Source organism: Mus pahari, chromosome 23 (genome assembly GCF_900095145.1).
Source record: "Mus pahari chromosome 23, PAHARI_EIJ_v1.1, whole genome shotgun sequence".
Taxonomy (NCBI): domain Eukaryota; kingdom Metazoa; phylum Chordata; class Mammalia; order Rodentia; family Muridae; genus Mus; species Mus pahari.
The window spans coordinates 13,381,778-13,406,471 of record NC_034612.1 but is presented as its reverse complement, the minus strand read 5'-3'; the positions used below and the strand labels follow the sequence as shown (position 1 = coordinate 13,406,471).

Below are 24,694 nucleotides of genomic sequence, written 5' to 3'. Positions count from 1 at the left end.
GATGGTTATGAGCCACCATGTGGTTGCTGGGATTTGAACTCCGGACCTTCGGAAGAGCAGTCGGGTGCTCTTACCCACTGAGCCATCTCACCAGCCCGCAATTTTAGTTTCTTGAACTGGGGTCACCTTAAATAACCTTGGCCAGCCTGGGACTTACCCTGTAACTCATACTGTCCTCAAATTCAAATTCTTCCTGCTGAGTGAGACCTTTCAAGCGTTGGGTTTACAGATATGGGTACAACACACCCAGATCAAGACCTTTTTTTTCTTTTTTTCTTTTCCATTATTTATTTTTTTAATGTATATGAGTACACTGTAGCTGTTTTCAAATACCAGAAGAGGGCATCAGATTCCATTACAGATGGTTGTGAGCCACCATGTGGTTGCTGGGATTTGAACTCAGGACCTCTGGAAAAGCAGTCAGTGCTCTTAGCCACTGAGCCATATCTGCAGCCTGACCATACTATTTTTGAAACATACAGAATAGAAAGATAAACTGCACATCTGAATCATCCATATTGCTTTGTTGTATTTAAGTGGGGAGGGAGGTGTTCTGAACGTAAAACCTTAGAGAAAGGGAACCACTGCTCCCTAGGCAATTCTGGCTGACTACCCCCCAACCAACTCACCAGGAGCAATGCAGGCATTCTTCAACACCAAGGAGACAGGCTCAGGTTTGGGAGCAGGCACTATTTTGGGGGGCTGCTTATGTCTCACTCCAGTCAAGGACACAGGTTTGGGGTGTATAAAAGTTAAATGAGGTTGGGGAGGTCCCACAGCTGGTGGCTGGGGTACTGGTGACAGTGCCAGAGCACAGGGGGATGAGGAGGGGGTCGGATGGTGTGCTGTGATAACAAGGCCCTGGCTCTGGCTGAAGGTGGTGGCAGAAGCATCGTGGGTGAGGGTTGCAGAGGCTGTGTGGGTAATGACAGGGGTCGATTTGCTGACTCCAGCAAACTTCTGTGGCTGCAGGAAAGCTGGTGGAGTTGGGGGGTTCAGAGTAGGGGCAGGCGAAGGAACTAAAGGCAGTGCAGTTGGAACAGGTGCTGGGGCGGGGCTAGGAGAAAGTAAGGTCATGGTAAAGACAGGGAGGAAGGGCTGTGGGACACTCAGTGGTGGCTCAGAGGGACCAAAGTCTGCAGGCTGAATAAACGGGTCCACGGTTTGGGACATGCGTTCACAACCCTGCCCCTCTGTAGGATCCAGGGAGGGGGCTGCAGAAGATGTAATGAGGCTATTGGGCAGGCTCACAGGAGGGAGAGCTGTATTTGGCAAGATGTTCCCCTAAGGAAGGAAGAAACATGAAGAAACAAAGCTACAACTTAATAATTAGCTTTAACTGTTTAGTCCTACATAGCACAAAGCTCAACTATGGACACGGGGACTGAGGGACCGAGGGACAGAAGTGCTATCTCCCGGGCCAAACTGCTAGGGAATGGACCTGTGTTCCTGGCGGTGTCAGCAGGGTCTTGTTTCCATTAGGAACTAATGAGAACACAGAGCTCAGACAAAGCTGGATAGCACCCTAGGGATATCTGGTTCCTAGAGTCTAGTCGAGCTCTACCTACAGACCCTGGTGTCTTCTGTTACAGAGCAGAAGCAGCCTAGACCACAGCTGCTCAGGGATCCCCCAGGACAGCATCAAGTATCGACTTCCAGTCAGACCAGCTCTTCCTGAGTGGAAAGGCTATGAGGAATCACCTGTACAGATCTCAGTCTCTACAGAAGAAATGATTATCTGCGCTAGGTGGGCGAGGTGCCAGGTTCCTGGGTGACTAACAACACAGCACGAACCTAAGAGCTCCCCAGGGCAGAGAATTATGCCCGACTCAGCTCTTAGCACAATGCCTGCAAGCACCTTTTAGTAATTCCTAGGGAAAAAGTGAAAACAATATACAGCATATTTTTATTAGGGACCCATGCAACTAAAGGTGTCTTAGAAAAGAGCTGTGAACAAAGGTCACATGGACCTTACACAAGAAAACAACTCTGTTGGCATGGACTCCCGCCTTGTGGGGAGTTGGGGATGCTTCCACAGAAGGGTCCATAACCTCTTTGCGCATGCGTGTGTATCCAGCACTGGATCGAGCGTGGCCCCAGCATCTGGAAAACTCGCGGTTACAGCATTAGCCTAGCTCTGGATGTAAAGTCTGATGCTGGCCCTGCACCTGCTATGCCTGCTCCCTGGCTTCCTCTACCTGAGAAGGTGGGCTGCTAGGATCTGCGGCAGGCGCTGATGAAGGAGGCGGCAACATGGAGCCAAAAATGGATCGGCTGGAGGAGAAGAGATCTGGAAAAGAACACGGGGGTCTTCTGAACTCCATGAACTTCCCATTTCCTGGAATTATGACACACAAGCGGGGGTCTGGACCCAAACCCTGCCTCCCCAGATAACTTGTTCCGTAGGAAGAGGGCTCTGATTGGACCACTTGAAATACCAAGTGCTTCCAGGCAGAGCTCTGGAGTCTGACCTAAATACAGAAACATTGCTGGGTGGTAGCTATGTCACAGTGCCCTCTGCTGTCTAGTGGAGGCACTGCTGACAATCAAGGCCAAGTAGATGCTCCCAGCAGGGAGTCAGCACTCACTGAGATGCCAGCTTCCTTCCAATGTCCCAGGAAACTTTGCCAGGCTTTGCAGTTACTACCAACATCATTTTCAGTCTTAAAAACTTACAAGACCCCCTTTACACCCATTTCCAACTGTTCTCTAACAAGGGCACAAGTCTGACATGGGACGCGCAAGGGAGACCCAAGCATCATACTACCCTCTGCCCTCACCCTGGAAAGGCTCAAAGGTGTCCATGAAGTCCAGGTTGGGTTGCAAAGGGATCAGGCCTGGCTGGATCATGTCTGCATTTCCCAGATGTGCTGCAATAATTCCAAGTGAGAAAGGGGAACACTTTTACCTTAATTAAGGTCAAAGGAACATAAACATTTAGTTCTGAACAGATCCTCCTGGCCCTCCTAAAAAAACGGTAGGAGCTGGCGGGGAAGTCTACATCCTTGGGGCTTTGTGGCCACTCTTGGGTATGTTCTCTGCCCTCGGAAGACAGGAAGGACAGACAGTGCTGGGATCACCATAAGCTATGAGTAGCCCGGCCTTCCACAGCCCTGTCCTTGTTCTCACTTTCATTTGCAGCTCTTCCCTAAGGACTCAGGACTGAAGGCCTCCGGGTGGGAATGCCATGTGCAGCAGTGCCCATCCTACAGCCTAGGCTTTGGTCCTGACATATCCCACACTTAGACAGTATCATAAATATAAAACAGGTTCAGATCGGAGCATGCTCCTTTCTCACAGTGGGACTAAAGGAACAATGACCACCTCTGTAAGGCTCCAGTTCCAGGCTCCTCCTATGCAACTGCACAGGACCCTCAGATAAAGAGCTTGGGCAATCCTTTTCTTTTCTTGCCTAGCCTAACTAAGTGCCACAGAGCAGCTCAGAGGTGCCCTGAAGGCCAGAGGAATCCTCACTGAGAAAGAAACCAGCTGTCCAAGGGCAGAGACCACGCTTACCTATCTCTCGTGGGTTGGGCCAGGCCACGGGTTGGTGTGAAGAGAGTGTGGAGAAGAGGGTGTCGCTGAATTCTGACATGAGCATGTCTGTGTCCAGCAGTGAGTCCTCCTCCATGGGGACTGGGGTTTTCCAGCCGTCCCTATGTTTATGCCAATACAGCATGTCATCGTCCTAGTGCCAACAGGGGAGAAGAAGAATCAAAGGGCAGTTGAATTTATCTTCTCAGTCCTGGCATGCATTATAGGATTGCTTCTTGAAAAAAGAGCAAGAGGGTAGAGGCATTGAGAGCTATTCCCTTAACCCACCCACCAGAGCAAGCCTGCTTTCGTGGGTACTTGCAGGAGCTGGTCCTGTGTCTGGCCTCCCACTCCAGGACTCACTCAGACACAGACAGACAGAGCTGCATCTCAAGCTCACTTACCTGGGCCAGGCTAGAAAGGTCCTCATCCTTGTGCTGCTGTAGCTGTGGGCAAAGGGAGTGACATGAGGCAACCACTAAGAGCTCTGAGATGCCCGACTTCATCTCCCTATGTGAGTGAACTCTCTGGCAAGTGGGGAGTGGAATCCTGCTGGCTGACATCCCATGGATATGGGCACAAAGAAGGAGACAGCTCGAGCCAGGCATGGTGGCACACGCCTGTAATCCCAGCACTTCGGAGGCAGAGGCAGGCAGAGTTCTGAGTTCGAGGCCAGCTTGGTCTACAGAGTGAGTTCCAGGACAGCCAGGGCTACACAGAGAAACCCTGTCTGTAAAAACCAAAAACCANAAAAAAAAAAAAGAGACAGTTCTGTTCATGACTGAGGAAATCATAACCATTACTTGGTACTTAAAATGTTGAGTTCAATATTGCTCCATGATCCATGACTGATGGGGCAGCTGTGGAGCCTAGAGTCTCAGGCCACATCCTGAATATCGTCCCATCTCCCCAACTCGCAACCCCCACCCCAGAGCGTCCAGAACATGCTCTTTTGAGAGCCCTTGCCAATATCTACCCTTTTCTTGAAGTACGTTCTCCACTTGTGGTACTCCCGAATCACAATCTCAATGCGGCTTTTCCAGTATTTGCCCTCTGTGGTGATGGCCTACAACCAAGAGGCCAAAATGAAAAGCAGGTCTTGGATGATGATCAAATTGCAGCCCATGAATACCCAGTATACAGCACTGAAGTGGCCTCAGATGGTTCTCTTGGTCAGAAAATGTCCATGATGTTTGAGAAACTAAAGTTTCAGTCACTGAGCACACCTCTTCTCACACCCTAGCTAAAAATGTATCTTCAACACCCAGGACCCCAGGGGTGACTCTGCACTGGGTACAGGGGAAGCACACAACACTCAGTCAGAGAGGTCGCAGGGATGCCCGAGGATGCCAAGGAAGTTCACAGGTGGCCCACAAATGCCCCTTTCCAGCAGCAGCTGTCATGTTCTCAAAGAGAGAAAATGAGGGCTGGTAAGATGGCTCGGTGGTAAGGATGCCTTCCATCAGCCCTGATGACCTCAGTTTGATCCTTGGGACCCATGTGGTGAAAGGCAAGGACTCTCAAAAGTTGTCCCCTGACTTCCACATACATGCATACACATACAAATAAGTAAATAAATCTATTACAAATTTTTTAAAATTTACTCTTTTGAGAAGGAGGTATAGCTCAGTGGTATACACCTTGCCTGACATGTAAGAGGCCCTGGATTCTGCCCTTTAGTAGTACCAAAATAATAAGACAAAATAAAAATGAGCAACTTTTTCTTTAATCTCTCTTCATCTCCTATCGTTAAGTTTTTGTTTGGTTAGTTTTGTTTTGTTTTGTTTGTTTGTTTGTTTTTAATATAGAGTCTCATGAAGTTCAGGCTGGCCTCAAACTCTCTATGAATCAAGTATGGCCTTAAATTTCTGATTTTCTTGCCTCTCTATCCCAAATGCTGGGACTACAGGCTTTTGACACCATGCTCAGTTTGTGTGGTGCTAGGAATGGAAGGCAGGGCTTGGTGCACACTAGGAAAGCACTCTCCCGATTAAGTTGTATCTCCAGTTGATGTGGAGAAGCTTGCAGAAGCTCTCCCTAACTTCTCAAGTGGCTGTTTTCCTTGTGGTCCTGGGGATGGAACCTAGAGCTCTTGTTCTGAGTTACGGCCAAATGTAACTGCTCCAGAGCCAGTCCTTCCTGAGTAGCTCTCAGAAGAAATGCCAATTTTAAGTGAATGCAGAGAAGGAGACCCCGTAAGGTCAGTGTGCATAAGGTGAGAATCTCTGCGGGCTGGAAACTGCTGAAGGCCACCCCTCCTCCTCCAAGTCATGCTAACTAATAGCACAGCACAGACTTCCCTGTTCTCTACAGTTTCCACCAAAGAGCTTGGTCCTTTGGTGGTTTGTATCTTCAGAAATATAGGTAATTTTCCTTTCCCAACATCCTCCTTCCTACCCTCTATTCAATTACTTGCTGGTTAAATACCTCTGGCCGACGGTGTTCATCTACATCAACAGAGCCATCTAGTGGGGTGACAAAGTGGCACACAGGATTCTTGCGCTTCTCCAAATCTGGGTTGGGAGAAGAGAGACATCATAACTGTACCAGGATCCCTGAGCTCTACCCAAACTGCTACACCCGGGAATGTTATTTCCTTCTACCACTGGAGAAATGCAGAGTACTGAGAAATAAAAGCGTGCAGGCCCAAGGCAACGAATGGCAGTAATATCCAAGTAAGAAATAAAGTTGCCATCAACACAAAGGCAGCCAATGAGCGGGAAGTGCACACCCTGCCCCTTAAGCCTGCATCCTCCTATCCTCAACCTAGCCAAGGACAAGAGCTGGACAGTCATATCTGTGTCTCCTTAAACTGCTGGAAATACAAACTGTTCTTTGGCTCCTCAAATGTCGCCTCTTGGCTACATTCTCCTATCTCTCCTAAAAAGAACCTATTACTCCTGAGGGTCAAGTACCCAGCATGCACTTGTGGTTAGGGAGGGTCTCCTGTCTGCCCTTCAAGACTCTGCTCTGTTAGGTGACTGACTGCCTGATGGCTGGTGACTACCCTGCTTCCTGGGATGTGTTCTAGCTTGATTTCCCATCACATAGACTACATACAAAAGATTCTACTGAAAATATGTTTTAAGAGTAGGCTATAGACCCAAGATGCTCAGGCCTCTAAGATGTAGAGCTCTGATGCCACAGAACTGAGGTCCCTTGGAGCATAACACACCCTCTGCCTGGCCGGCAACACACTTACACTGCATATACCATGCCCTCCAGATGGCGTTGTTGAGCCGGATCTTGTCCCGCCACTGGAGCTTCAGGCCCTTGAAATTTTTCCACTTTGGAGACACTAATTTCCCACTGGAAAACAAGACAAAGAGAAAGAGAGAGAAAGAGTCAGTCGCTCTTCAGAAAATAAAATGGGAGACCAAATCATTCCAGACTGGAGAACCCTGGGTTGAACCATTTATAGGCCAGGCTTGACAGAACAGTCATTCTGGGATTTCTTTAGAGCATATGGGGACAGTAGGGTGTGACAATATTTGGGCTTAGAGGACATGTTGCAGAGTGTGATAAGACATGGGGTTTCCTGTATTCTTTGGGAACCTGCATACTCTTAAATTTTTCTTATAATTCAACATTGAAAAGCTATGTTGCCAGGCATGGCGGCACACATCTTTAATCCGCACACTCAGGAGGTAGAGGCAGAGGACTGAATTCAAGGCAGCCTAGACTAATACAGATTAACAATGGAAATTAGACACTTTCCCCTGCCACAGGTCTTAGCCACTGTGTTGTTCTCAGTTACCTCTGGACCATCTCAAGCCATCTGAGGAAGTGATCCCTCTTAGCTGCTGAGGTAGCTGCTGGCACAGCACCTGGGAAACTCAACTGCCAAGACGGCTGTGCCACCAGGGAGCTCATGTTGCCTGTTACTAGCCTAGTCAGTGAGTGCTCTCAACTTACTGTACAAGAACTTCTTTGGATTTATTTATAAATTTGTGTGTGTTTGTGTGTGTGTGTGTGTGTGTGTGTGAGAGAGAGAGAGAGAGAGAGAGAGAGAGAGAGAGAGAGAGAGAGAGAGAGAAACAGAAACAGAAACAGAAAGATAGACAGAAACAGAGACAGATAGACAGACAGATGTGTGGGTACCATGGAAGCCAGAAGAGGACTTTAGGTCTTCTGGAACTGGAGTTACAGGTGGTTATAAGTCACCTGATGTGTGTACTGGGAATTGAACTTAGGACCTCTGGAAGAGCGTCAAGTGCACTTAACCACTGAGTCATCTTTCCAGTATCCAATTCTTGGAGAATTTTGAGGCATGCTCTTACATTAAAAGACAGCACTAATGGGAGCTTTGAGATGCTGGAGCCTCTTCTGCTTGGTGTCGAACACACATGGTCATTACTCTTTCTACTTGTCTCTTACACCATCTGCTCTGGGTCAGTGCTGACCTCTCTCTCCTAGGCCTGATGGGTTAAGACAGTAAGACTCTATCTTTGGTTCATATGGTGCTGAAGAACATCCATTTGATGGCAGGTCACAGCTCTGCCCCTTCTCCAAACCTACTCAGAAAGGTCACACGAGTGGCAGAGATGTACCAGTCAAGGAAGTGCAAGCGTTTAAAGAGGCAAGACATGAGGTGACCCCGAAAGCTTGGGATGTAAGGAGAGTTCCCTGCTGAATACCCGGCAGAACTCTTCATCTCTCCACCCACACTATCAGTGCCCAGGCTGTGGATTGTGAAACAGAATGAGGTGGCCCCAGCAATTCAAAGATAGTTCAGCCATTAAAGAGTGATTGCTGCTGCTCTCACAGAGGATTGGTGTTCAGTTTACAGAACCCACACAGTGGCTTACAATAGCCTATAACTCCAGTTTCAGAACATCGGATGCCTTCATCTGGTTTCCAGACACCAGACATGCAATGCATTTACAAACATGCAGGCAAATCACTCATACACACAAATTTTAAAAAAGTATTTTTTGAAAAAAAGAAAGAGTGCAGTGACCCACCCTTAAAAAGTGTGCCAGCACATCCTCTTAGCATCTGAGAATACAATGAGAGCAACAGTCTCTGGCCAAAGGTCAGAAACCTGCAGAGTCTCCCCACCTCCTCTTTTAACTGCCACTCCAGAGGCATGACTAACCTGCTGCGGCTGTGACCATAAGGCCCTAGCTAAGGGAATGGAGCCTGTACTCCCTCGGCCCCAGCTGTGCAACTAAGTTGGTGTCTTAGTCAGGGTTTCTATTCCTGGACAAAACATCATGACCAAGAAGCAAGTTGGGGAGGAAAGGGTTTATTCGGCTTACATTTTCAACATTGCTGTTCATCACTGAAAGAAGTCAGGACTGGAACTCAAGCAGGTCAGGGAGCAGGAGCTGCTGCAGGGGCCATGGAGGGATGTTCTTTACTGGCTTGCTTCCCCTGGCTTGCTCAGCCTGCTCTCTTATAGAACCCAAGACTACCAGCCCAGAGATGGTACCACCCACAAGGGGCCCTCCCCACTTGATCACTAATTGAGAAAATGCCTTAGAGCTGGATCTCGTGGAGGCACTTCCCCAACTGAAGCTCCTGTCTCTGTGATAACTCCAGCTGTGTCGAGTTGACACACAATTAGCCAGGACAGTTGGCAAGGGGCGTTCTGGTGCTTCTGTTTACTGGGTATCATCACAAGAATACCATCTCCCCCATAGTGGTCTAAATAAGGGTTAGTTGAAGGTATGTCTGTGTATGTGTATGTATACACCCCCACATGCACACACACACACACATGCACACACATGGAAGAGGGAGGCAGTGGCAGGGCCGTGGGCTTTCTTCCCATGTGCACACCCAGGAGCACTATGCACCCACTCTGTGAGGAAGGATCTAGGAGCTGAGGAAGGATGGAAGTGAGACACGGGCCACCCAGGAGTTGTGTGAGAGAACACCAATGCAGGGGCTAAAACCTAAGCTGAGGCCAAGGAGAAACGGGAAGGCACTGCTTCTGTGTGGCTGCTGACTATGATGAGGTAACAGAAATGCAGCTCATCAGAGCTGTAAGAGCCAGTGGGCTAGTCCAGACACGGCTGCAGACAGGCTTCAACACCGTCAGTCCGCCTTTCCAGCGTGAGCAAGGTCCTCTAGCAATTTCAATTGCAGTTCTATTATACAAATGAAATTAAGGAACAAGACTAAACTAAAACCTCTTTTTCTATAACTGATACTTCTTCCTTGGGACGCTCAGGATTCCGTGGTTGTGCCACATGCTCATCAGTACCAGAATCTGACTGAATACCAACTATCTCAGAGATGACTTCAAAAGATCTACAAGGAGCTGTGTTGGACCCATGTTTCCAGGAAGAACCAGATGCTAGTGCCCTGTCAAGATCTGTGAGAGTTAACCAGTAGGCTAACCTAGGCCAATCATACCTCCGCTGTGTACCTATGAAAAAGGGGGCAGTGTGCTGTCAACCTCTTCATCAGACTACATGGCTCCTGCAGGTAGGTATCATGATGAGAGTAGCAGGTACAAACAAGGATATCGACCTATATATAAACAGTGTAAGCATTCCTTGGTTCTCCCCAACTGCTCGCTGAGATGTTTCTCTTATTCACAATACTTATGGCAAACACAGTTAAACTTTAGCAGGAACATATGCATTTCTAAACTTCCACCGTCTCATGTTTCTGCGACATCTCTACAGCCAGCAAGTGGCGCTATACACACATAAAGAAATTAGTCCAAAACCCTGTCTGGTACACAGAATGGATGACTGACAAGTCCTACACCATTGCTCATAGTTATATGATGGCAAAAGTGATGAAGGCTGGGGAGTGCAGCTCAGTGGTAGATGTATTATAAATTTCTGTCTCTTTCCTAATGTGCCCTCTAGCACCTCACAGAGGGAAGAGGGGCTATGTGTATAGGAGCCCTTCTTACACCACAAGTCGAGTTTCCCACAAAACTAGGAAAAGCTTCTTTAAAAGACTCATAAGGCAGCAGCAGCAGCAGAGACAGTCACTCCACGAGAAAACACCAAAAGCCGGGTACCAAAAGCCTCTGATCAGGTTCCTGCTTCCCGCCCTGATCTACAAGAACACATCTTTCAGACAGTCCAACTACAAGCCTTCTTTAAAATATAACCAGAAATACTAAAGAGAGCTTGTGAGCTCACTGGCCCCGTACCTGGGAGAGCTTGTGAGCTCACTGGCCCCGTACCTGGGAGAGCTTGTGAGCTCACTGGCCCCGTACCTGGAAGTTTCCTCAACCTCATACTTCTGAACTTTGTGCTTCCTGAGATGGCCATGCTCTAGCTCTTACTCATTTTAGGACTGCTGGCCCAGTGCTTCTAACCCCAGTTATTAAAAAATTGCTTAACGGTTCCATGAAGAAGTCTTCATACACTCTGCCCCTACCCGCCTTCCTAGAAGGAGGGTTCCTGACATGAAACAGGAAGTTCACAGGACAACAAAGGCCCCCCTTAAAATTTTGTTGGATGGAGCTGGCAAACCATGAATTCTTCAGCGGTCTGGCAAGAGACTGCTTTGGAATGAAAATTAAAGTGCAAGCTTCAGAAAGAAAGCACTGGGTAAAAATCAAGAACACAGGAGGGCAGGACTGGATCACGGATTCTGCTCATTCTCTCCAAAAGGAAGCCAACAGAGAGTACAGGCTGCTGATTACAGCTCTGGGTCCACTCACTGACCCCATCACCTCTTCACTGGTCCTGATGATGTTCCTGAATATCCAGTGGTAAAGCACGCCCAGCCCTGCCCCGAAGGCAGGTGGCATCACCAACACAAAGGGAAGCAGGCACGGGCGGTCAGGTCCCCCTCTCCTTCTCCCTCTCCCTCTCCCTCTCCCCTCCCCTCCTCTCCGTTCTCCCCTCCTCTCCGTTCTCCTCTCCTCTCCGTTCTTCTCTCCTCTTCTCTCCTCTCCTCTCCTCTCCTCAACCCCAGCCAGAGACTCACTCACAATTCACTGTGACCAGCAATAAAGATAATATTTCCATCATCATCGGTTAGTTTTATTTATTTACGTACTTATTTACTTACTTACTTACTAGTTGTTTTTTAAAAAGTCTGGGGGATTCAATACAAGTCTGAATACTTGATATGAGATTTCCAGCTCCTATCTCTTCCTGTTTTCCCAACACACATCCTGCTGGAGAAGTTGGGTGGTTCCAGAGGAAAAGTCCTGCAGAATTTGATACCTGACTGCACCCCAGGAATGACTTATTTGCCTATTCTACCTGCAACCTAAGGAGAAGCTCTACTTCCTGACAAGTCCTGGAGGGTATATTACAGTGACCAGCCGACGTGGACATGTGCCTGAGAATCACCAAATCATAAGAGTTTCTAATGCCAAGGAAGCCAAAGCATGAAGACAGTATGAAAAAGCCTTGTTGTGTTCCTAAAGATATAATTTCTAACTGTAAGAGATAAAGATGGGGTCCTCAAAGGGTACAGAAAGAGACAGTGTACAAGAGGTCAGAACAAAAGTAATGGCTACAAGTCTCCAGAGCAGCATATGGGTGTGGGTGTGGGTGAAAAATGAGTTTAAAAAAAATTAACCTTAAATTCTTTTCCTTTTATATATGTACTAAAACACATTACAAAATTTATAATTTTAACCATTCTACTAACATTCACAACTCCGTGCAACAATCATTACTATAAAGTTCCAGAACCTTCCTTACCATCCTCAAACTGCAGTACCTATTTAGCAGTCTGGTCCTATCTTAGTTAGGGTTTCTATTGCTATGAAGAGACACCATGACGTAGTAACTCTTATAAAAAAAAAAAAAAGCATTTAAATGAGGCTGACTTAGAGTTCAGCGGTTTAGTCCACTATCATCTTGGTGACAACTTGCCCCAAAGCTCCAGATCTGACCACTGCTGTTTGTTATTGTTTATTTATTTATTTATTATTGTTTTTTCATTTAATTAACTAGATCTTGAGGACTCTGTCTTAATCACTAGATTAATCCATTGATAAATAGTTAGAATCTGATTGCATTATTGAGTGATTATGAAAATTAAGAGGGAGTATCTAGGGAGCTGGAGAGATGCTCACAGGTTAGAAGCACTTGGTCCCAGCAAACACATGGTGGCTCACAACCGTCTGAGACCCTCTGGCCTACATGAAAGGAAGTAGACTGGAGAAACATCCCAGAAAGGCCTTGTCCCCAACTTCGTCTTGTCTGTGTACTGCTCCCTGGCCAGGATGAGGTGAACTTTGCTCCACCATGTCCCTCCACACCTCTGGAAAACCTATACCAGAATAAACCCTTTCTCCCTTAAGGTGTTCTCTCAGGTACAACGAGACAGTAGCTAACACCTAACCGCATTAACAAGCCAGCTCGAGACAGAGAAGAAAGACCTCATCACTGAATTGGCACTGAGGACAACAGGCAAAAACAACCGAGCGCTCATGAAGTGCAAGATGACAACTTTCTAATCACACTTTACATGTTCCTTTAAGCCAAGATCTCTTCTGCAGGAATTAATTCCACAAATCCATTCAAACATAGGCACAAAGCCAAAAGGGGATATTAAGTTGTAGGAAGAGGTTACACATGAAGTACATATTCAATAAAAGAGATTTATTAAAATACGAGTATATCTACATAGTTGAACATTCTGAGATAATAAAAAAATACATGCGCTGATATATTTATACAAGGCATTGTTAAATAAATAAAAAAAAATGACAAGCAATGAATTATAAAACATGGCTTCCTGTTTTTATTAAACTATGCTGGGGATTGACCCCAGGACTTTAATCTGGTGCAATTCCACTGAACTAAACCCTGGCTCCATTTGTTTTGGTTCCTAAGAATTACTTATGTGTATATTTGTGTATCTGCGCGAGCACATGTACACACATACACACACACACAGTGCCTTGTGTGTATATCTGTATGTCTGCGCGTGCACACACACACACACACACACACACACACACACACACACAGCCTGCCACAGTCCAATTCCTTGGAGCTGCCAGGAGTGGATGTTGAGAACTACACTCAAGTCTACTGGGAGAGCTCTTAACCACTGAGCCATCTCTCTAGGTCTCCACATACATACAAAAGGGCAAGGGATAAAAATTAACTAATTAAACATAGGAATAAATTATTTTTTTGAAAATAAGGAAAAAAGTTCAGGCACAGCCTTATAAGGCCTTCTGGTTAATCACAGAAGGCAAGAAGCCACACACAGAGAGACATAAACTTGTGACTGAGTGAATTCTGTGCACAGCCCAGCCAGGCAGATCGTGGTTAGTAAATTCTGCCTTTAAAGAGTGAGCAGAGGGATAATAATGTCCCATCTTGTCTCTCCTCCAGAACTCCAACTCTTCTGCTTCAAAGAGTCATTTCTGTTGGCTTGTCTGGGGATCTGGCCTTGATCCAAAGGCTATCAGAGCCAAAACTAACAGGCTGAAGAGGGACAAAGACGCATTGAGGAGCCAGGACATGGGGACTAGCTACGCGAGTACAAAGCAAGAGTCACCCTGGCACCTCTCCAGCAGATGACCTCCTATAGAAGCCAGGGACAGTTTCAGAACCTACTTGTGTGTCTGAAACTCATCTCCCTTGGGGGCCACTTGGCATCTTTGCTTTTAAAACTGAAGTGAACGTGCTGTGGAGAAGTTGGCTTTGAGGAGTGAGGCAGCTGGGCTCAGGAACACAGGCCTGAGGTCCCTGACCCAGACCCGTTCTACTTCAAGGGGAGAGAACACCAGCTGGTCACCTGTGCATTTGTGCAGGTTTATGTTTGTCCTTAGGCAAAAAGAGCAAGAAATGAACGGTTTCACAAACACAAAAGCTATGGCAACCTGAGTAAGAACTGGACAACATTTGCCTTGCTAGCGGTATGGCCTCACTTATACCCCTTCATTCTGTCATCTTTACTAACCTGTGCTCTTGTCATGTACCTGAAGGGACTGTCCCAGACTCATACATACCACTTCCAAGCAAGTGCAGAAAGCAGAGTGGCTTGAGGAGCAGGTAATGAGGCCAGTGATAGAGTGTGTGCTTAGAAAGCACAGTGGTCCCCTTCCGAACACATCACGTGAGCTACCTGCCCTCTACAAAATGGCAATGCTCTGCTAGCAGTGGTGGCTCGCGTACTTGGAAGGCAGAGGCAAACAGATCTCAGTGAGCTCCAGGATACTCAGGACTACAGAAAAACCCTGTCTTGAAAAATCAAACAACAGCCACAACAACAAAATGGCAAAGCTATCCACTGTGTGGGAGCACTGGGTGGACCACAAGAAGGATCTGTGCTTGGCACAGAGTAAGGGCTGTTCCTGTTTCTGGTATTTAAAGCATTACATTCTGGACCTAACTGGACTCACAGTTCAGTATCACTTAAAGCCACAGTCAACTGTTCCTGCTGGAGGTGCTGCTTAGTAACAGAGCATGTTTTCAGCATGCGCAGACTCTAGGTTCATATACTAGTTTGGGGGCGGTCGAGAGGCCTAAGTGCCAGGAGAATAAACTTGAACCTAGAACCCTGAGCACTCCTAATTACTCTGGAATAGGTACAGAACCAGACTCTGGAGGTGAGGTGGGGGTGGGGGCAGTGATGGACTCATTTAATTTGCATTATTTGTTAAAGAACTTCATAATTAATACAATCTCTGTAAGACTGGGTGTAACATGAGTTCCTGTACACCAAGCACTAAGGTGGTTCAAACAGGAAGAGCACCATGAGTTTGAGGTGTGTGTGTGTTTGTGTGTACGTGTGTGTGCCATCCTACTAGCCCTACACGGTTTTCCACAGTCCACTGAGATATTAGTCTTTTTCTAGCTGTAAAATTGCAGTAATAATCACCGTTTGTGAAGTCTCTACAAACATCCCTCCTACCTTTTTTCCCTTCCTCTTTTATTCTGAGCTGGTAATTTAACCCAAGTCCTCGTGCACAGTAGGAAAATCTACCCCACTGAACTACCAGCACGGGTTTCGGGCTGTCCTGGAACTCACTCTGTAGACCAAGCTGGCCTCTGCTTCTCAAGTGCTGGGATGAAAGGCGTGCGCAGCCACGCCCGGCCTCTGGCTGTCTTTGGAAGACTGCGCACGGTGTAAGGAGACCTGCTGCTCCTTTCTTTGCTTCCTTCTCTGCCCACCTGCTCGTATTATGTGCCATCTTATAGCCCTCTATTTGTTTGTTTACTTATTATTTATTTTTCTCAAGAAAGTTTCCTGTGTAGTTCTGGCTGTCCCGGACCTAGCTCAGGAGACTAGGCTGGCCTTGAATTCAGAGTCCCGCCTGCCTTTGTGTCCTGAGTGATGGGATTAAAGCCTGTGCTACCACTGCCCAGCCCGCCCCACGCTCTCTCGTTCTCTCGTTCTATCTCTCTCTCATTCTCTCTCTCTCATTCTCTCTCTCTCATTCTCAATCTCTCTCTCTCTCTCTCTCTCTCTCTGACTTCATCACTGTGTGTTGGCATGGTGTATGTGGGTGGCTGGGTGGGTATATCCTTGCCATGCTATTCTCCTGGAGGTCAAGAACCCTAGAGACTCAGTTCTCTCCTTCCACAGTTTCCTGGGCTCTAGGCATCAATCTGGAGTCACTCAGCTTGTGCAACAAGCACCTTCATCTACTGAGCCATCTTGCTGGCCCGCAGATTAGTTTTCACTTCTCTCTCTCTCTCTCTCTCTCTCTCTCTCTCTCTCTCTCTCTCTCTCTCTCCTATTTATTTATTTGAGTTTTTCGAGACAGGGTTTCTCTGTGTAGCCCTGGCTGTCCTGGAACTCACTCTGTAGACCAGGCTGGCCTTGAACTCAGAGACTGCCTGCCTCTGCCTCCCAAGTGCTACAATAAAGGTGTGTGCCACCACTGCCCTACTTATCTTTTGAAATCTTTTCAATGTTGTTAATTTTTAAAGGATATTCTATACTCACATCGAATGAAATATCAAAAAAACAGTAAATATTATAAGGAATACAAGTGAAACTGGGTAATTTTACCATCTAGAAATAACATTGTTGGGGTTGGGGATTTAGCTCAGTGGCAGAGCACTTGCCTAGCAGTCCTCAGCTCTGAAAAAATAAAATAAAATAAAATAAATAGAAATAACATTGTTCAAATTTTAGAGAAGTCAGGCATAGTGAAGGAGTCTTATGTAGGTGAGACTGAGGCAGAATGATCATCTAGGTTCAAAGACAGCCTGGGTTACACAGTAAGGTCTCAAATAGCCTAAGCTATAGCAAGATCCAGTCCAGAGACAGAGTGAGGGGGAGGAGGGGAGGGGAGAGGGGAGGGGAGAGGAGGGGGGAGAGAAGTTGGGCTTCTGGGTAGTGAATCTTGAGCTCTTGGAATATTCTGGTTTAGGTGAGTGCTGTGCTTGCCTGAGGCTTTAGCCACAGGACAAACTAAATGACTTTCCATGGAGGCTTTGGAGCAAGGGAAGGGCTGGAGGTGGAAGGTCAGCGGTAGGAGTGAGGCAGCCCCAGGGAAAGGCGGGTTCTGCTACTCTTTGGACAGGGTGGTCACTACTGATTACGACTGCCGGGAATTCCTACCACAGTTGCCCAACTGTCTGACAGTGATCTGAATCTTGCCCCCAGTAGCAAACTAACACTCAGGGCAGCAGCAGTTCTCAGGGCATCTTCTGGGTCCTTCCACAGAACCAAACCTTAGGATAGTTCTGCAAATTCCACAATGCAGAGTAGGTATTAAAAGTCGGCCTTATGAACTGTTCCCTCTAATTTTGCAGTTGATTCCTAATTCATATTTACAGGGTAATATATATTCAGATAAAGACATATGAATAAACATTTAAAAATATGGAATAATGCTTTGTTTTGCTGTTACTCAGTGTATGTGGTGTGGTAGCTTGGGCTTATTTTGCGCTTTTTTTTTTAAAGATTTTATTTATTTATTAGTGCGCTGTAGCTGTTACACATGCCAGAAGAGGGCATCATATCCTATTACAAATGGTTGTGAGCCACTATGTGGTGCTCGTAACCACTGAACCATCTCTCCGGCCCTTGTTTGGCTGAGACAGTGTCCCTGTGTAACCCTGGCTGGTGGGGAACACCTTATGTAGCGCAAGCCGGCCTCAAACGTGGTGATCCTGAGGAGGACCATAATGCTCAGTCATACATTCCTTTTGTAGCCCAATTTTCACTTGTATGTCATATCTTACCATGTCGATAAGCAATCTTTTATAGTCCTATCTACAAGTCTGTCAGTCTATTTAACAACTTCCCTATAGACAGAGGCTTATATGAACAAATTTTGCTACTCTCAGCAATGTTGTGATGAATATTCCAGTATTTATACCTATGTAGGACTTAGCTCTTAATATTTAATAATCCCTAGAAGTGTGCCGGAGATGCAGTTAAAAAAAAAAAAATCAAAAATTTTTCTTTTTCTGATTTTTCTGTCTTACTTTAAAACTCTTCCATTCCGGGCATGGTAGTGCATGCCTTTGGTCCCAGCACTTGGGAGGCAGAGGCAGGCGAATTGCTGAGTTCGAGGCCAGCCTGGTCTACTGAGTGAGTTCCAGGACAGCCAGGACTATACAGAGAAACCCTGTCTCGAAAAACCAAATAAATAAATAGATAGATAAATAGATAAATACTTTTTTTTCCCCTTGATTGTCTGTTTTGTTTTGAGAGAGTGTCTCCTGTAGCTCAGGCTGGCCTCAAACTCACTATGTAATTAAAGATGACCCTAAACTCTCCATCTTCCCCCGGAGTGCTGGGACTGCTCCATTAGCCATGAGTGGCTTCCTTTCAGTGTTTTCATGGGTAAGTGGTTTTGTTTTAACTCTTGGATGCATGTGGATTTTAACTGGTGGGATGACTAAAAGGGGAACCATGTTTGAATCAGTGATTCCTAGCCACTTACTAAGTTACTCAAGATCCCCCTTAGTCCAACATCCCACCCCATCCACACCACTGTCCCACATACTTATGTGGGCCCATTTTTGGAAGTGCTCCATTGCTTATGACAATTGAACATATGGGCTGTTTTTGTTCTGTTTGAGTCAGGGTCTCACTGCGCAGTCTCTGCTGGCCTGGAACTCACTCTGTAGACCAAGCTACCCTGAAACTCACAAAGTCTCCCCTGCCTCTGCCTCCAGAGTGCCGCTGGGACTACAGGTGTGAACCACCATGCTCTGGAGAACACGTGTTTAGTGATTTCAATTTTTACATTTAATTTTGATTACTGGAAAGAAGAGAAATCGATGTGATTCTCTATTCTGTTCTTGCTCATTTATGAGTGCCTCCCTCAGTAGCCTAGGCTGGCTCGGACTTGCAGCCGCTCCTGAGTGCTTGAGGATGCAGGCAGGCACCACGTGCCCAGCTTCAACTCGGTTCTTCACAGAGTTCACAAACTAACTTCCGAGTGGCTATCTGACTGTCTATTACCCCTACTAATTCACAGTCTTCTATAAACACACATGAAATTCCTGCGGTGTTTTGAATAAGAATGGCTCCCACTGGCTCATATGTTTCAATGCTTAGTCATCAAGGAGTGTCACTACATAAAAGGATTAGGAGAATGGCCTTGTTAAAGCAGCAAGGCCTTGTTTCAGAAGCCCAAGATAGACCCAGTGGCTGGCTCGAGAGCCCCCACCTCTCTCTCTCTCTCTCTTTTCCTGCTGCCTGCAGATCCAGACATAGGGCTCAGCTACCTCTACAGCATTATGTCTGCCTGTGTACTGCCATGCTTCCTACCATGCTGATAATGGACTAACACTCTAAAATTGTAAGCAAGCTCAACTAAATGTTTTCTTTTATAAGAGTTGCCTTGGGAGAGTGGAGAGGAGATGGCTTAGTGGTTAAGAGCCTGTACTCTGTCTCAGAGGACCAGAGTTCCAGCACCACATCAGGCAGCAGACAGCCATGTTTAACTCCAGTTCCTGGGAATCTGATGCCATCTTCTGGCCTTTGCAGGCACCTGCACATATGAGGTGCACATAAACTAATGCGCTGGGCGATGGTGGCGCATGCCTTTAAGCACAGCACTCAGGAGGCAGAGGCAGGCAGATTTCTGGGTTCAAGGTCAGCCTGTTCCAGAGTAAGTTCAAGGACAGCCAAGGCTATACAGAGAAACCCTGTCTTGAAAAACAAACAAACACACAAACTAATGCAAACAAAAATAATAATAAAAATATAAAATAATAATAATCTTGCCATGAGAAGTGATGCCCTCCTTTAATCCCAGCACTTGGGAGGCAGAGGCAGGTGGATCTCTGAGTTCCAGGCCAGCCTGGTCTACAGAGTGAGTTCCAGAACAAAGAGTTTCATAGAAAAACCCTGCCTTGAAAACCAACCCCCCCCACCCACACACCCCGTGCCCCGCAAAGAGTTGCCTTAGTCACGGTATCTCTTCACAGCAATAGAACACTGACTAAGATACCACCTCAGGCTTTTATCACTGATTTGTGTCCAGCTGCCTACTGTTAACATTGTGACACAAATAACATTAGAATTATGTTTAGAATTCTTGACTATTATTTTTCTATTTGAGCATGTGGTTCATATTGTCAAGTCCCAAGACAAGACTCATCCTGCAGCGGGCAGGAGACCATTCAAACAGCAAAGTGTCTACTGTACAAACATGAGAACCTGTGTTCAGATCCCCAATGCTCACATACATATCCTAAGCTCTGGGTGTGTGGAGCCCACTGGCCAAGCACTCTAGGAAGGAACCTGATAGCAATCTCTGGGTTCCAAATGCACACACATACACACACACACTCACACATACACACACACACTCACACATACACACACACTCACACACACATACACACTCACACATACACTACCTGTATACACAGGAAAGGAAGAAAGAAAGAAAGAAAGAAAGAAAGAAAGAAAGAAAGAAAGAAAGAAAGAAAGAAAGAAAGAAGGAAAATCCTTGCTAAGCTCTATGGGAAGGGTGAGACAGGATTGTTTGAATGTAGGAGTTCAAAGTCAGTTTGAATATCCAAAATGAATGAAGAGGGGGAGAGAAACTAAGGTCATGGTTTAGGGGCACACAACCTGCTTAGCGTGTATGTGGGGAAGGGAGGAGGAAGGGGGAGGAGGGAGGTTTGAAGCTCTTTGGCTTTAACTGGGTTATACTTATTGTCTACAATTCTGAGCGTCATAAGGGTGTTCTCCTGTCCATATACATTTACCTTAAGCATGCGCCTCCCACAACCCCATCCTCCCCTTCCTCACCCTCTCCATTCTTGTTAGCCCCCTTTGTCTGTCAGACCACTTTGCTTATATTTCCATGACACCGATACGTATGTTTGGGTTTTAAAAGTGTTTTAGTATGCCCTTCACATTTCCAATCACAATTACTTTCATAATACTTAAAATATAAAAACAAAATGTTAGTGAGTGAAATCAGCAAAACAAAAGTCAAATCATGGGCTGGAGAGATGGCTCAGCGGGTAAGAGCACTGACTGCTCTTCCAAAGGTCCTGAGTTCAAATCCCAGCAACCATATGGTGGCTCACAACCTTCTGTAACAAGATCTGATGCCCTCTTCTGGAGTGTCTGAAGTCAGCTACAGTGTAATTACATATAATAAATAAACCTTAAAAAAAAAGTCAAATCATCTGTTGGTCAAATTGCAGTCCTATCCCCGTTTTATTGTGTTCAATACAGCCCCACCGAAATGATAAGGCAGCTGCCATCCTCTTGGGAATGGCAAGGCTGAACGGCAGGTTCTATGTATTCAGTGCTATAATGAATTCTCCACTGGGGTAAAAGCTAGATTTTAGGCTCATAAAGGCAATGAGTCCAGGAACAAAGCCCACTGAGGATAGTGCAGCTACAACAAATAACAGGCAGAGGTCAGGCCTGGAAACTGTGGTGGCTATTCCTGGTTGTCACTTGACTACATCTGGAATTAACTAAAATCCAAGTAGCTGGGTACACCTATGAGGGATCTTCTTTTCTTTTTTCGTTTTGTTTAAAGATTTATTTATGCCAGGAGGTGGTGGCATACGCTTTTAATCCCAGCACTTGGGAGGCAGAGGCAGGCGGATTTCTGAGTTCAAGGCCAGCCTGGTCTACAGAGTGAATTCCAGGACAGCCAGGGCTATACAGAGAAAACCTGTCTTGAAAAAAAACAAAACAACAACAACAACAACAAAAATGATTTATTTATTTTACATATATGAATACACTGTAGCTGTCTTCAGACACACCAGAAGAGGGCATCAGATCCCATGACAGATGGTTGTGAGCCATCATGTGGTTGCTGGGAATTGAACTCAGGATCTCTGGAAGAGCAGCCAGTGCTCTAAACCGCTGAGCCATCTCTCTAGTCCAAGTGCTTTTCTTTTTCCCACTTAAATAAATCCACTTTTAATCTGGATCTTTTGAGACACCTTTATCTTGGCCACACCTCTTATTAGCAGCCTATAAAAAGGACATGAAAGAAGGAAGCTAGCTCTCTTTGTCTGCTTGCTCCTGCTGGCAAGTCGTCGTCTTCCTCTTCTTCTTCTTCTTTTTTTTTTTTTTTTTTGGTTTTTTGGTTTTTTCAAGACAGGGTTTCTCTGTGTAGCCCTGGCTGTCCTCAAACTCAGAAATCCACCTGCTTCTGCCTCTCAATTGCTGGGATTAAAGGCATGTGCCACCACACCCTGCGCAAGTCCACTTCTTCACTGGCATTACAACTTCTTCAGAATTCTGGCATACACTGAAGACTAGCTGAGACATCCAGCCTTGTAGACTGAACCACTACTGAATTCTTGGACTTTCTATTGGTAGACAGCTATTGTTGGACTACCTTAACCACAGGCTCTAAGTCATTTAAAAAACAAGTTCTGTTCTTCTAGGAGACTCCAACTAACACAAAATATTTCTGAGCTCCTATGAGACTAACGTGCCCTTGCTATCATTAGTCATTTCAGAGGCTCGGTCTGCCAGGTCCATAACCTACTTAGCAGTAAGGGAAATCTGAAACTGACTGAGCGGTCTCAAGGATAAAGTAACACTCCCAGGTAGCCAAGCCCTATAAATAGGCTCCTAATGGCTTTTCTCTTTTTAGACAAGAAAGAATTCAGTTTGCTTTCCAGCCTTAAGAATCTAAACTCCAGAGAGACGTTGGATATTAAGGAACACAAATGAGCAAAGCACGGTGAGTGGCACACCCTGTGATCTCAGTACTCAGAAAGCAGAGACACAAGTTCAAAGCCAGTCTGGTTTACTTAGAAAGTTCCAGGCCAGCCCAAGCAAGCAGTAAGAATGCTTCGGAGGAGGAGGAGGAGGAGGAGGAGGAGATGACTTCTGTTCCATATGCTTCTGCCATCTTTACTGACCGGTGGTCTTGTCATCCACATGAGGACAGACTGGATGCTGCCATGCTACCTGCCGTGATAATGGACTAAACCTCTGAACCTGTAAGCCAGCCCTGATTAAATGTTTTCCTTTATAAGAGTTGCCTCTTCAGGCAGACTTCTGAGTTCGAGGCCAGCCTGGTCTACAGAGTGAGTTCCAGGACAGCCAGGGCTACACAGAGAAACCCTGTCTCGAAAAANNAAAAAAAAAAAAAAAAGAGTTGCCTCTTGGTGTCTCTTCACAGCAATAAAACTCAAAACTAAGACATGGAGCCAGTGGAAGAAAAGCCTTCACAAAAAGATTTCCTTCTAGAAATTCTCATTTCAGGAGAACACACTTGAATTTTTGTTTCTTCAGTGTTGTTGCCCTTTCCGTGTGTGTGTGTGTGTGTGTGTGTGTGTGTGTGTGTGTGTGATCACTTCTATCATAGAAAATGATAGGTCAATACTTTGAATTATGTGTATTAATCCAGAAAAAGAGGCATTATCTCACTACTGTCCATGCACAAGTAAGCAAAAGTAATTCAAGATAGATGATCAAGGCCTGTGCACTTGACTGGAAGTTTCTAAGCCCTCACTAAGTTACCTTCCCCTATTTTACATTCAATTTAACAAGTGCAAATCAATAACATATGGATGATTCTAGACACAAAGAGAGTAAGCTGTGAACTCTCTGTAGTTCACAGCAGCCTGGAAGAGACAGGCTTCTGAAAGCCAGAACTGAGGTACACACAGAGGGCAGAGTGGACGCTTATGCTCAGCATGTGCAAACTCCACCTCCGCAAGAGTCTGGGATCAGCGCACATAGAAGCACGCACACCTTAAGAGTGGAGAATTACTAGAAATTACTCTAACAAAGCAGTGGGGAGAAGGCTCCATTACAAAGTACTTCCCATACATATATGAAGACTTAAGTTTGGACCCCCAGTACCCACATAAAAAGGCATCATGACGGAACATGCCTGAAATCCCAGCTCAGAGGATGCAGGGACAGGGGATCCGTGGAGCTTACCAGCTAGCCAGCGCTCCTCAACCAGTGACCTCTAGGTTCAAAATGAGACCCTGTCTCAAAAGATACAGAGGGTCTGAGAGACACCTCAGGAGAGTAACCCACACAGGCCTGACAACCTGAGTCTGACCCTTGAAACCCCCAGTGGAAAGCAAGAACAACCCCACAGGTTGTCTTCTCACCTGCACGTGTGCACCATAGCTTGTGCATCTGTACCCACACACACAAAGCACATGCACACATGTAATAATTAATTTGTAATAATAACTAGTCTAATAAAAAGTATGGAGTAGAGCAATTGAGTAACACCCAGTCTTCCACACATAGTTGCATATATGCAAGCATGGACGTAAAATAGAATTCCCATTCTCAGATAAGATAAATAATACAGTAAACAATATTCAGAAATAGGCTTCTGAAATACTCAGTTATACTAGGAAAATACCTATAATCTCAGTAACGTGGAGAGGAAGAGAAATCAGTTACGAAACTCCTCAGAGGTCAGGTCATGGTGGCACAGGCCTTTAACCCCAGTACTTGGGAGAGAGGGGGCGCAGAAAGATCTCTGGTCTACAGAGCAAGTGCCAGGATAGCCGGGGCTACAGAGAAACTCTGTCTTGGAAAACAAACAAACAACAAAAAACCCAAACAAACAAAAAAATAGCACTCAGCTACATTAGACCTTGTCTCAAAAACCAAAATGCAGAGGCTGAGACTAGCAGGCGGTAGGGGAAAAGTGCCTGCTAGCAGGGCTGAGGTCCTAGATGCTACCCTTAACACCACCACAATTTAAATTATTATTTTAAAAATAGTAGCCGGGCGTGGTGGTGCACGCCTTTAATCCCAGCACTCGGGAGGCAGAGGCAGGCGGATTTCTGAGTTCGAGGCCAGCCTGGGCTATACAGAAAAA

At 46.0% G+C, this 24,694-nt stretch overlaps 1 protein-coding gene across 2 annotated transcripts in view; it reads right to left on the bottom strand.

Moving 5' to 3' along the window:
• The window catches only part of Mlxip (MLX interacting protein), a 63,285-nt gene that overhangs the window by 10,764 nt on the left and 27,827 nt on the right, over window positions 1-24,694 (bottom strand). For both annotated transcript variants that reach the window (XR_003842959.1, XM_021186633.2), the window contains exons 2-9: window positions 6,737-6,843; window positions 5,962-6,047; window positions 4,511-4,600; window positions 3,939-3,980; window positions 3,517-3,688; window positions 2,781-2,870; window positions 2,199-2,290; window positions 630-1,284 (exon numbers count right to left, since the gene is read on the bottom strand). Coding sequence is in view for 1 of the 2 variants with exons in the window: in XM_021186633.2 (XP_021042292.1) it covers window positions 630-1,284; window positions 2,199-2,290; window positions 2,781-2,870; window positions 3,517-3,688; window positions 3,939-3,980; window positions 4,511-4,600; window positions 5,962-6,047; window positions 6,737-6,843 (1,334 nt within the window). In the remaining variant the exon portion in view is untranslated. The remainder of the gene's footprint in view (window positions 1-629; window positions 1,285-2,198; window positions 2,291-2,780; window positions 2,871-3,516; window positions 3,689-3,938; window positions 3,981-4,510; window positions 4,601-5,961; window positions 6,048-6,736; window positions 6,844-24,694) is intronic.